General features: G+C 33.0%; 1 protein-coding gene across 1 annotated transcript; it reads right to left on the bottom strand.

The window, feature by feature from the left end:
* Window positions 1–918: 918 nt before the first annotated feature.
* On the bottom strand, window positions 919–3,258 carry LOC132274618 (eugenol synthase 1-like). Its single transcript, XM_059775940.1, has 5 exons — window positions 3,070–3,258; window positions 2,849–2,983; window positions 2,086–2,314; window positions 1,569–1,772; window positions 919–1,454 (listed from the first exon to the last, which is right to left on the bottom strand). Exons 1-5 carry the CDS (start codon window positions 3,256–3,258, stop codon window positions 1,258–1,260), a joined length of 954 nt encoding a protein of 317 aa, XP_059631923.1. The 3' UTR covers window positions 919–1,257.
* Window positions 3,259–13,713: the final 10,455 nt, after the last annotated feature.

Here is a 13,713-nt window from a genome sequence, read left to right as displayed (position 1 = left end):
CAGCGAGTGTAAAGCCGCGGCAAGTATTGCTGAAATTCAGAGACTCAGAGAGGAGAGTAAGAAGGTCTATGGAGCTGAGAAGTGGAAAAAAGTGAATTTATATAAAGCTGGCATGCCTAAAACCAGGTGTAAGGGTAGTACTATTGTTGATCATGCAATTTCTGCGATAAACTGTTGCATAAATATTTTGTCTATGCTCATTTTTTCTGTAGAAATCTTCCCAATTCCAATTAAGATGATGGATAAGGAAGATTTTCGCGGTTTTTCTCATGAATTGAAGCCAATATTGGAATCTATTGAGAGGCTTGTTGCTTGTTTTACGAAAATAATTCCGAGGGATGGGGATATTGGTTCACGGCTGGCCTTAGTTGAGAACCGGATGATTCAGGCAGCAATAATGGACATTCAGGCTCAGGTTACAAACAAGCATGTAGCTGTGGACAGAGACAAGCTTGTGAAGAGTTTGGAGTTATTAGAGCAGAGGTCTATGGCTCTCAAGGAGGGTTTGGAGATGTTTGATTCAGCAGTGACTCAAGTGTTTGAAGAGGTTGTCAAAGGAAGGAATAAGGTACTGGGAATGATTACTACAAGCACTACAACTTAGATATAAATAGTCAATCTGGAATCTGGATTCTCATCTTACAAATCCTAGCTGGGACTTGTAGAACACACACACATACACACACACACAAAAATTATATTTTTTGTTTTTTTTGTTTCTCTATTACTTCATACAATCAAATATCACATGCTTGTTTTGTTTCATTGTGATTAATTAGTTTTTGGGTACTTGTACAAATTGATAAACACTGACCTTGATCATCATAATTATGACTTTGATCTATTTTTTTATTATGAAGAATGTCAAACAACTCAACTGGATTGCTAGTGTTAAACAATCACTAAGCTAAGATCATTCAATTTTACAAATAACATTCACATTTTCATGGAAACCAATAAGGCAATTAGTGAACTGAACAACAACATCAAATCCCCTAAAACTACAGAAAGCCACAACATTGAAAAATAAAACAGAACATAAACAACATTGAAAGCCTAAACCAAAACATAAGCCCAAACTGCAGCAAACTGGAGATCATGCACAGCATACAAGCAACTGGATTGTTGGTCAATCTTATTAGTTCCACAAATCATACTGATTATTGAGAACAAGTTCTAAAGCCACAAGACATATTTTATCTTATCATATATCCAAGAAGTCCGTGAGAAGTACGTACCGAAGAACTCTAGGATGGATCAAAATGCTGTATACTCGAGCTTTGGTGGATTAGCAACAAAACTATCAATGATTTGGTCAATCTTTGTGTACTCAAAGTCCGGATATAGCTCTGACACCTCAATGTCATCCTCTCCTAGTTCAAAGTTTGTTGTGTCCCCCTTCACAAATATGCTATGAAGGATTGAAGCTTGTACATTATGCGGATGTTCTGAGGCTGCAAGAAAATTAAAATTTGAACTGTCTTAAAAACTCAAGCTTTAGCCACATGGTTAGCATATAAGACATTAGACTAATACTATTTAGAAAAATGGTGTAGAAACATCCTTACTCTCTGAAAGCTTCACAATCTCCTCCTCTGAAACATGAACCTTCCTATGATTTCGACCTGTTTTCTTCTCCCAAAGTGATACCAATTCTAGTTGAGACATAACATTGTGTGGAGGCCGGAGCAAGACTGTTTTGTTGCAGGTCCTTGGGTCATTTGCCACTTTAATTGTATAAATGGCAATGTCTTCTTTAGATGCAAACGCCACTATACATGACATTGCAGATTAAAAGAAATGAGCACAGAGATTAACAATATTACTCCTGCCACTATGAGATCTGGGGAGGGTTTGATGTACACAGTCTTACCTGTCCTCCCGTGACCTGAAGGTCTCAATAGAGCAATCTTACCATTACGTCAAAGCCAGCCCTCGTAAATGAGGGTACTAACGAATTAAATTTGTTTGGTTCAGTTTTTAGAAAACAGTTTCATTTTCGAATCTATGAGAATAGAAAGTATTGTTATTAGATAACTGAAGAAATAAAGAAGTCCTTTATTGTATAGTTGAAAAAGGAAATACCCTTGGCATCACCGGTGCCATATATTGCCAGTTCCTCTGGTTGGTCATGTGGATGGAACAGATGATTAAAGAAGTATTCAGCAAAACAAGTTGAAGAAACATATGTGTAAGGGATCCCAGCCTCTTCTGTTGCCCTTCTAATCTTCTTCTTTTTGTCAAGGCAAGCTTGAAATGGGGGCAAACCAATTATTCTGTCCTCTTCACATCCAAAATCTGATGGAATGAATCGCTGCAGGTACATACATGACAGTGACATAATAGAAAAAACAAAAACAAAAAGTACTTAAGGTGGGACTTCAATTTATATAATACGATTGATTATAAGGAAAAAGTTCTAAAATGTGGATCAAATTTTCATTATTTTTGTAATGTGTTATGAAATTTTTTTTGTTGATCACTAATGGGCATTAGTGCTGATGATATGATACATAGATTGAGTATTCGAGTATTGCTAAGAGTAATATTGTGAGTGTGTACATGTTTATTGTAACTTTTGAGAAAAAAAAATTAAATAAAAATTGTTGATGAGTACCATCTTCATATACCTGCATGTGGTAAGCATATATATAGCTAGCATTCCTTGCATCAAACATTTCTTTTTGAGTATGATTGGGCGACATCACCAAAAATGGACAAACCATAAATAGGGCTTACGATAGTTACTGTAGCGTTCAAAATTAGAAATTTTTTATTAATATATATACATTGAACCACTGTCGGTCATATTTCTCTTCAATATATATAATACAATTGATAAGTGTACCTTCATATTACCAGCAATCTTCATGGCGTTGATAATATTAAGTTGGTCCAAAACCTGAGGGATTGCAAGTGTAGAGATTACAACATCCACTTCTTTCATGATTGATACAAGCTTCTCATGCTCGTCCAATTCTCCCTGCAGTCATGACTCATGAGAGTGAGAGATATGACATATTATATATATATATATGTTTGAAAATCAAAGTGACAGAATTAAATTACCTGGATGATTGTGACGCCCATGGATTGTAACTCCTCGTGTAGTTGTAATTTGGAGGGGTTAGTATCGAGTGTGAGTGGCCTTCCATAGACATATGTTGGATGTCCCATCTTGATGCTTGCCTTCACCATGCACTTACCTACATATCCAGTTCCCCCAAATACCAGTATCTTGCTCACCCCACCATCCATTCTCTGATCTCTCTCTCTCTCTCCCCCTCCCTCCTGCACTCTCGCTGATGGAAGAGAAATCATGAGCTGAGAGAGAGAAGATAGGTTGTGTAGGTGAAGTGTACGGGAGGGTAGTTCAGTCATTTCACACCAAAAACAAAAAGTTCAACATGGGTATCAAATTTTTTGTGCAGAGTGTCTTCCCATGTCACTCGCATTATTATTTTTTTAGAATATTCCATATTTTACTGAAATGTATTGACTTTTGACTCTATGTTCTATGCTTATGTAATTTTTTTTATAAAGAAACATGGTTTTTTTTTTTTATTATTATTATTTTATGTAAATACTTCTCAAGAAATGTGGAAAAAAATAACCATTTTTTTTAAAAAAAAGTGTTATATGAGAGTATGTTTTACTGTTACCTAGTTTCCAGAACATAGATATGAAGAAAACTTTCAACAAAATAAAAAATTTTCATTGTTCTATTTTTTTAATTACTTGTGAATCATTTTTGTCTTCCTTTGAAAAGAATAAAGTGCTATTCAAACTTTAAAAATATAAATCTATAAACAATTGTATATTAAAGTTTTTGGTTGATACCACAAATTCATTACCAAGGTGTACCTGTTGGAAACGAACAAGTTTTAAAACTTTTTGAGGGATTTTGATTCATAGATCTTGATTTATCATATAGAGACAAGTTTTATGCAAAAATAAAAATATGATGTATCATTCAATTAACAGATTGAATACCTACACCAAAGGTCTAAGTAAACCTTTAAAACTTTCCTCTAAAGTGAATGTTCTCACTTATTGTAGATCCCTTAGCAAGATGCCTTCTCCTTAGATCTCCATCTTCTTGGTAATTGTTTTGCCTTTAGGAATCACTCATAAGCCTCCATGAATGACCTTGAAAAACTAGGCTTGTGGGAGTCTCCATTAGATGAGAACATAAACCATAATTTTCTAGAGAGAGAAAATAAATTCCTTTTTCCTTCTTCTAAAAATCATCACCAAAATATACATAGACTATGTATATTTATAGGCAACATAAAGGTAAAGAAAAGGAAACAACGAATCCTTCTCAATCTCTAATTTACATGTCTCAAATCTAATATGATTCCAATATCAAGTTGGGCTATGAGTGAGAATCCATTAGGCCTATTATTTTACTGGCTACAATGAATTAATAATTGGCCTGGTCCACGGACCCAATTCAATCAATTCATAAATTAATTTCTACTCCACTAAAAGAAATTAATTGAACTCCAATTAAATAATAAATAACCTCTAAGTCAATATTACACTTTGACCTCTCTATGCATAATTAGTTATTGAATAAATAAAGCCATCAATCCGACTACTTAATTAATATATTTATTTTGATACCTTTGATTATTTCTGACTCGATCACAATAAAACATTTGTTTGACAAAAATAATAATTTAAATAAATAAATATATAATAAATCATTTTGTCTAAAAATACACGAAGGCCTTCGAATTTACTTTGTGATCAACCATAATCAATACAAAATAAATACAAGTAGCAATGATGCAAATATTGAAAATATAACCCTCTAACTATTAATTACATAACTACCCAAAGTGTCGGTCTAAGGATCTCGAAGAATTCGCCGAACAAATCAAAGTAATTATTAATTAATAAAAGAGTTTATACTTTTCTCATACTTAAGAGTCAAATGCCATGACGGTAATAGGGAGCAATTTCATACGACGGCTCTTGTAATATATCTCAATCTAACGCGGATCCAGTTCAAGTCTTAATTAATTATGAGTCCATCCATAATTACTGACTATGAGCAATTTATGATTACTATTTATATATCATGCATTGATTGCCATCACATACATATATATAAATATCTCTTGTAATCAAATGGACACTATCAATTCTATAATGAATCGAAATATAATATATTGAATTCACTAATTGTATAAAACATAAATATTTCAGAAACGTCAGGAACATATGTCACTTTAATCCAAACAGGAATTTGCTATGCCAGGGCATATAAATCCCAACAGCTCCCACTTGCCCTCATAGCCAATTCAAATTGCACCTAACTCCAATGTTATCCAGATGATGATCAAAATTATTGATCAATGACACCTTTGATAATGGATCAACAAAGTTGTGTTCCAATGCAATGTTCTAGCTACAAGTACATTTTCTTGCCGGACAATATCATGTAGAACATGATACTTCTTCTCAGTGTATCTTGTTCCTCTATAGTACCTTGGGTCATTGGTTTGGACTACTTCTGCACTATTGTCACAACATAGCTCAACAGGCAGGCTAGTATACTCCACAACCTCTAAATCAATGAGATCAAACCAATAGGCTTCCTTTGCCGCCTTTAAGGCTGCAATATATTCCACCTGCAGGTTTGAGTCAACAGTTGAAATCTGCTTAACAATCTACCAACTGATTTCCTTTCTATTAAGTGAACATACACAAAGTCATGAACCTCATAGTATCTACTTCTGATTGAAAATCAAAATTAGCATACTTGACTAGGATCATATCATCACATCCATAAATGAGTATGATATCATTGATTCTCCTTAGGTACTTAATAATATTTTTCACAACAGACCAGTTATCAAGTCCAAGATTAGGCTGATATCATATGACTATCCCTACAATGTAGCGGATGTCGTGTTTGGTATAGACCATAGCATATATGAGACTCCTATATGCCAAAGCATATAGTTCCAGTCTCATTTGCTCAATCTCCTCTGCTAGTCTTAGAAAACTACTTAATAGAGAGAGCAATCCATATTAATAAAGCAAAAACTCATTCTTTGAGTTATACATACCAAATCTAGTCAAAACTTTATCAATGTAGGATTATTAAGATAAGCCTATTTTCCTTTTTAACCTGATCTTGCAAAAGCTTGATCCTAAGAATATAACTTATATCTTGAAGATCCTTCATTTAAAAGTAATTGAACAACTACCTTTTTATTGATGACAAAACTTCCACATCATCCTAAATGAGTAGGATGTCATCAATATATATAGAATCAGAAAAATAATGACATTCCCTTGTACACTCATGATTTATTCACTAAGAAATCTTCTGGTGTCTTTTTGTAGATTAACTTGCCTTCCATAGGTATCACCCTACTAGAAAGTTCTACAAGATCCCAGAATTTATTAGAATACATAGATTCCAACTCTGATTTCATAGTAACTTGCCAAAATGATCTGTATTCATATCGGTTCACGCTTCCGTGTAGCTTACTGGATCCAACTCATGTTTAACAGGGATGTCCATAATGGTCTCACCTAAAAACATGATTTTATTGGATTGGATGATAATCCTCCCACTACATCAATGTACCGATGCAGGAATCTGTGTACTAGATGATGCTAACGCATCAATAGGGAATTCATATATTATTTTAAATCTCTATACTAAGTGTGTTCATATGTGGTACATCTGGTACTCATACCATATTCTCTAACACTATGCTACTAGGTATGTGATTCATAATATGATTCTCTTATAGATAAACAGTGAGTGTAAACAATCAACTTTTATCATTGAGATCATAAAATAATCTGTCCTAGTGACTTTTAGAGTAGCTATCAAATCTATCATGCGTATGATCTGTTTCCAACTTACTTGTCCATATCAAGCGCACATGTGCAAGACTACCCCATACGTGCATGTGATTCAAACTAAGATTCAGTAAAAAACACAGCTCAACGGTATCCTTGAGACAGACTAAGATGGAATGCAGTTCATAATGCGCATCGATGTCATTAACGCTAAACTCTTATATGAAAGAGATAATGTGGCATAACTGATCATAGATCTAACCATGTTAAGTGGAATTCTGTTATTCCTATTTGACACCTAAATGCATTTAGCGTCAATTGGTGAAAACTGGTACACAACACCCTCATTGACCATATAGTCTTTGCATTATCCCAAGAAATACTCATTTCCTCGATCAGATCGAAGTATCTTGATAAGTTTACCTAATCTGTGCTCCACATCAGTCTTGACCTTCTCAGAATATACCAAGAGTTTAAGACTTGTGTTGCATCAGATAAACTTATCCAAAACGTGAGTAATCTTGCTTGGATGTTCATAAGACCACACGTGTCTGTGTGTACCGACTCCAATTGTCCTTTATGTCTATTTCATTTGGCTGATTAAGCCCTTAGAGTTATCTATCCTTCAAAACAGGATTCACAAGTTTGGTTTAGGCTCCTCTGCCTCACTAGGTAATAAACCTTTTTTGACCAATCTTTGAATCTCATTTTGATTGATTACAACCCAAAAATAGACACAAAAAAATACAATGAGTCAGAAATAACAAATTTTCTTTTAACATTCAATCTAGATATGCAACATTAATTTCTACATCCTGTAAATCTTAAGAGTTTGTGATTATAGTATATTAACCATCTTTCAATGCACCAGAAGTAATCGCATATCTATTCAATTTTATAAAACCAGTTTTACAAAATAACGATCCAGTTTTTATAAACCACAAGTGAAACAAAAAATTAGATAGCGTCTAACCTCTGTGCATAAAGATAATTCTCTAATACTAATATCCTCATACTCTATAATTTCAGATGTAATACTCCCACTGACTTAGCTACAACCTTGACATCAGGTTAAGTACAAATATATTCCATATCATCGAGGCTTCTGGATTCCTGAAATCCTTGCAATGAATTGCAAACATGTTTAGTGGCTCCAGAATCTATTCATCAGGAATTAATAGATACAACCACATAACATGGCTCAATGATTAAATATATATTTTCCTATGCCACGTCATTGCTTAGACAGTTTGTCCTTTAGTGTCTTAGTTAGCGACAAAAGAAACAGTTTTCTTTGCCCTCAACATATACTGCCTTATTTCCTTTAACCTTTTGGATACCCATGTTTTGTGCTAGCCTAATCCTATTATCATCCTTCTTCTTTGTTTTGCCCGTCCACTTGGGCCTAGAAAAAGATGGTATAGACTAGGTTTGATTGATAGGAACGCCCATATTCTTGATTATCCCTTCATCTGTTACCAATTCTATAAGAATATCAGCGAGTGTGAACTCAAACTAATTCCTTATTTAGTTCACTCTAACAGAGTCGAACGAGTTTGGTAACAAGGCAATAATCATGTCAACTTGAAACTTACCACCCAAGTCAGCCCTATTGATCTCCAGCTAATTTTAAATAATAAACAATCATTTTCCAAAATTCGATTTCATACTGGAGTTCCTTAGGCTATCTTGATGCTATTCAAGTCTGACATAGTACTTTGGCATACTCTCTATCTAATCTCACCAAAACATCTTATTGACATTTAACATGATGCTTGTAGAAAATAAAATAATGTAAATGTTAGCTTTGGAGCTTATTCGAGGTAATCTCTAGAATATTGCACCAAGTCATCTCATTTGCCTTATTTTACTTATTCAAAGCATTAATGTTCTCTTGGGTATCTTAAAGTAAAAAGAATTAGATTTAGGAGTAGTAAATATATTTGTACCCTTACGTTGTGAATAAAATATCTAAGTTCCTTTTTCCAGTCAATATTAATGAGGTCCAGTTACATTGAATATGTAAGCAAGCAGATAAACTGGATTAGACATAATTAATCTGAATATAAATGCATTCATACGATATACAAGGTGAATTATTAATACTATCATGCATATTTAAAATTAAAATGAGTTTGTTAACTACATAATATAATAAATCTCAATCGAACAAGAGATCATTATCATTATTGGTGAACAATCCCTTTTAATTAATGCGGGTCCCTCAACTCTGTAGCACAATAAATCAACCAATCAATTTGTCAATAACTTATCCTGTTGGAGGAGTTCATTATCTCTATTGTTGAGATTCATTTACTATTAGGCGAGCACTTCCATTAAAATAGTATGTGGGTCCCTTAACCACTGCATGAAAAATCGGATAACCAATACGCCAATAACTTATTCGGTTGGCGAAGTTCATTATTGCTATTGGCGGGCAAATCCCATCATCTCCATATCTCTTAAGACGATGCCTTGTCTATCTATATGAAATGATTCTCGATTATGTTTAGCCTTTCTAAAATCACCTAGTGTAGACCACTCCGTTGGGGAGCTAACACTATTGATTTTAGATTGAGTGTATAACATTATTAATGCTCTAATGAAAAATAAAACATTAAATATCTTGTCATTATAATCTAGACTCTTTAAATCATGCGTAGGGCCTTATTTTTAAAGATCTAATTACAATGAACATTTAATATTATTATTTTCATGAGACAACCATTCTTGTAATATTAAGACTCTTCAAATCATGCGTGGGACCTTATTTTTGAAGATCTAATTACAATGGTTTTAATAACGAAGGCCATGGGGTAATGTATAAAAATTCCCGCTCCCACTAAATTTTTAATCATTCATAATTAGGGTTTTGAATTTATTCATTTACATGATATAATGTATGCAAAACGCCTTGATTTTAATCCAATTAAATTTAGAATATATTTGGACTTAAATGATTCACTAATATTTAATTTGAGGCACACTTCAAAAATAATTTACAAAAATAATTTTTCGTTTCCCAATAAGTGCCCTCTAATTAATTAGTAATTAAATCCAATTAATTTTCATAATTTAACTAATATAAATCAAGCCATTTAAATAAATATCATGGATCCAACGCATGAATAATAATAATTAATAATTATTTATTTCATGCATTTCATACATCACATAAATAAATAAATGATCAAGCAAATAAAAACGGCCAATGGAATCAGCTTTTAACATTTAATTGCTCTAAGTATTGCGCAAGGGTCAATCAAAAACTTGTGAACACCTGCAGAGGCTTGTACGCGTTCGAATTGGTCAAAACAGCACCTAGAATAGCAAAACAGCGCTTGGAACGCGCCCGGAGGACCCCGCATGCACTGGAAAGCGCCTGAGGGATGAAGCAGCGCATAGCACGGGGCCCCACGCGCTCGCACGCACCTGGAAGGGGCTGCAGCGCGTGGCACGCGCGCGTAGATGTTGCAGCTTGGTCTGGCGCATGCTAAACACGCGCCAGCAAGTTACTGGATACCGGCGCGTGCTTCTCACGCGCCGGAAGGTTCTTTGGTTTGCGTCCCTTGGAGCGTGATGTTCACGCTCCCCTTCATTGGGTGTAGCTTGAACTTGTCATGTACCTGCGCTACATAGGATCCTTTCTCAGCTTCCATAAACTGATCCAATGGTTCATGATCCGGTTGCAATAAAAGCTAGTGTACCATGCTACACTGGATCAACAGACTTTATTCCGGCGCCATTCTTGCCGTCGGCAACACTCCGGTCGCCCGAAAATCGCCGAAAATTTTCAGAAAATCATTTAAAAATTCCATAAAATATAAATTTAGCCTAAAAAAAATTCCAGAAAAATTTCGAAAAATTCCGGAAAAATTCCAAAAAATTTCTGAAGCCTAATTTAACCCTTTTGGACCTTCTTGAAGCTTCATAGCACCATTTGATGAATATTACATGGCTTTAAATAAATTTACAATTTGAAATACAATGAAAAAAATTAAATTACATCATTGAACTTTCAAACGGCTAAATCAAAGCCTTAATTACATTCATCTAAAGATAAAATTACATTCCAATAACCTATAAGTTTCATCCATGGCCCAAACATTCATTATCATTCATTCACAATTATACATACATCATGATCATATAATAATATAAACATATGCATATATAAATTCGGATCCATGAATGATGGTTTTCATAAAATCATGATCTCTAGTAATAAATCAAACCATGCTCTGATACCACTGTTGGGAAACGAACAAGTTTTAAAACTTTTCGAGGGATTTTGATTCATAGATCTTGATTTATCACATAGAGACAAGTTTTATGCAAAAATAAAAATATGATGTATCATTCAATTAACAGATTGAATATTTACATCAAAAGTCTGAGTAAATCTTTAAAACTTTCCTCTAAAGTGAATGTTCTCACTTATTGTAGATCCCTTAGCAAGATGCCTTTTCCTTGGATCTCCATCTTCTTGGTAATTGTTTTGCCTTTAGGAATCACTCATAAGCCTCCATGAATGACCTTGAAAAACTAGGCTTGTGGGAGTCTCCATTAGATGAGAACATAAACCATAATTTTCTAGAGAGAGAAAATAAATTCCTTTTTCCTTCTTCTAAAAATCATCACCAAAATATACATAGACCATGTATATTTATAGGCAACATAAAGGTAAAGAAAAGGAAACAACGAATCCTTCTCAATCTCTAATTTACATGTCTCAAATCTAATATGATTCCAATATCAAGTTGGGCTATGAGTAAAAATCCATTGGGCCTATTATTTTATTGGCTACAATGAATTAATAATTAGCCTGGTCCACGGACCCAATTCAATTAATTCATAAATTAATTTCTACTCCACTAAAAGAAATTAATTGAACTCCAATTAAATAATAAATAACCTCTAAATCAATATTACACTTTGACCCCTCTATGCATAATTAGTTATCGGATAAATAAAGCCATCAATCCGACTACTTAATTAATATATTTATTTTGGTACCTTTGATTATTTCTGACTCGATCACAATAAAACATTTGTTTGACAAAAATAATAATTTAAATAAATAAATATATAATAAATCATTTTGTCTAAAAACACACGAAGGCCTTCGAATTTACTTTGTGATCAACCATAATCAATACAAAATAAATACAAGTAGTAATGATGCAAATATTGAAAATATAACCCTCTAACTATTAATTATATAACTACCTAAAGTGTCGGTCTAAGGATCTCGAAGAATCCGCCGAACAAATCAAAGTAATTATTAATTAATAAAAGAGTTTATACTTTTCTTATGCTTAAGAGTCAAATGCCATGACGGTGATATGGTGCAATTTCATACGACGGCTCTTGCAATATATCTCAACCTAACGCGGATCCAGTTCAAGTCTTAATTAATTATGAGTCCATCCATAATTACTGACTATGAACAATTTATGATTACTATTTATATATCATGCATTGATTGCTATCACACACACACACACACATATATATATATATATATATATATAAATATCTCTTGTAATCAAATGGACACTATCAATTTTATAATGAATCGAAATATAATACATTGAATTCATCAATTGTATAAAACATAAATATTTCAGAAACGTCAGGAACATATGTCACTTTAATCCAAACAGGAATTTGCTATGCCAGGGCATATAAATCCCAACAATACCATTCACTGTTGTCCGACAACATCCCACGTGATGAAGATTATGTTTTGTCCGAGATGGAGATGCCTAGTGAAGATAATGTTTCACTTTCTTCTTTTACTTCTTATTGGGAAAAAATATCCTGTTTACTTAAACTAATTAATTTGATAAAGTTGAGTATAATATTATGTTTACTTAAAATAATTAATTTGATAAAGTTGAATATAAAATAACATAAAATATTTTACTTTCGGAACAATTGGTAGTAATCATAATGGTGTGGTCAGCATTTGTCTCCTCTTGATTCCCGTTTTCATATTTTGAGCTCAAGTGTGGGGCATACACATTATAATATATGTATATTTAGAAAATAATATTATAATATATGTTCGTTTAGAAAATAATACGCATACATATAAATCAGTGTTTATGGGAGTATACAAATGGTCCATAGAGAGAGATTGATATTTTTTAGATGAAGTAAATTAATAAATTAGATATATAGAATATAAAAGACAATTAGGACAGGGAAATGAAGCCTGGAGAGAACAGAATGATTCTCATCCAATACCATCTCACTGTGCAATATTCAGTTGTTACTAGGTGAAAACTCAGTTGTTACTAGGTGAAAACTCAGTTGTTTGTGCTCCAAATTGAAAGTCTAGGTTGCAGGTTCTTGGGTCATTTGCCGCTTTAATTGTATAAATGGCAATGCCTTTTTCAGACATTACATTGCAGATTAAACTTCTACACTATAATTCAAAAAGGCTTCTTATTGTCTAACTGGTTTGCCAGCAAAAAAATTATTTTTATATTTTAATGAAAAAATCCATGTTGCTTCTCTTCTAGCGAGTTCGATAAATTTTTTAAGAATTAAAATTCAGAAAAGATCTCAATATACGAATTTGGATCAATGACACATTTCATATATTTATATTTTTTTGTTACACACATTTCATATTCGAAGTCATGGAATACATGTATAATCTATAAACTCCTAATATATAGGCTTATAAAGAAAAATAAACTCAGTATGAATCAAATTTCGATTAAACTCAATCTGTTTCATGTTTAATTAAATCTATATTTGACTTAGATTCGTGAATGGATCGTCTAAAAAGATTCATATTCTGATCCATTTTAATATTTAAACCTAAAACTAAAATCCGAATCTAATTAAAATATATTTAGATTTCAACTT

This window comes from Cornus florida, unplaced genomic scaffold (genome assembly GCF_030987335.1).
Source record: "Cornus florida cultivar Cherokee Brave unplaced genomic scaffold, ASM3098733v1 CherokeeBrave_3.0.0_Hap2_Chr09, whole genome shotgun sequence".
In the NCBI taxonomy this organism is placed as follows: Eukaryota; Viridiplantae; Streptophyta; class Magnoliopsida; order Cornales; family Cornaceae; genus Cornus; species Cornus florida.
The sequence above is the reverse complement of the archived record's forward strand: the minus strand, read 5'-3'. Positions and strand labels throughout refer to the sequence as shown.

Bases quoted from the DNA above. Each gene is read 5' to 3' on its own strand.
- LOC132274618 (XM_059775940.1), bottom strand. From the start codon at position 3,258: ATGGATGGTGGGGTGAGCAAGATACTGGTATTTGGGGGAACTGGATAT. The intron at 2,315-2,848 runs GTACACTTATCA...ATGTACCTGCAG, and splicing joins AGATTGCTGGTAATATGAAG to CGATTCATTCCATCAGATTT. The intron at 1,773-2,085 runs GTATTTCCTTTT...TGTCATGTATAG, and splicing joins TGGCACCGGTGATGCCAAGG to TGGCGTTTGCATCTAAAGAA.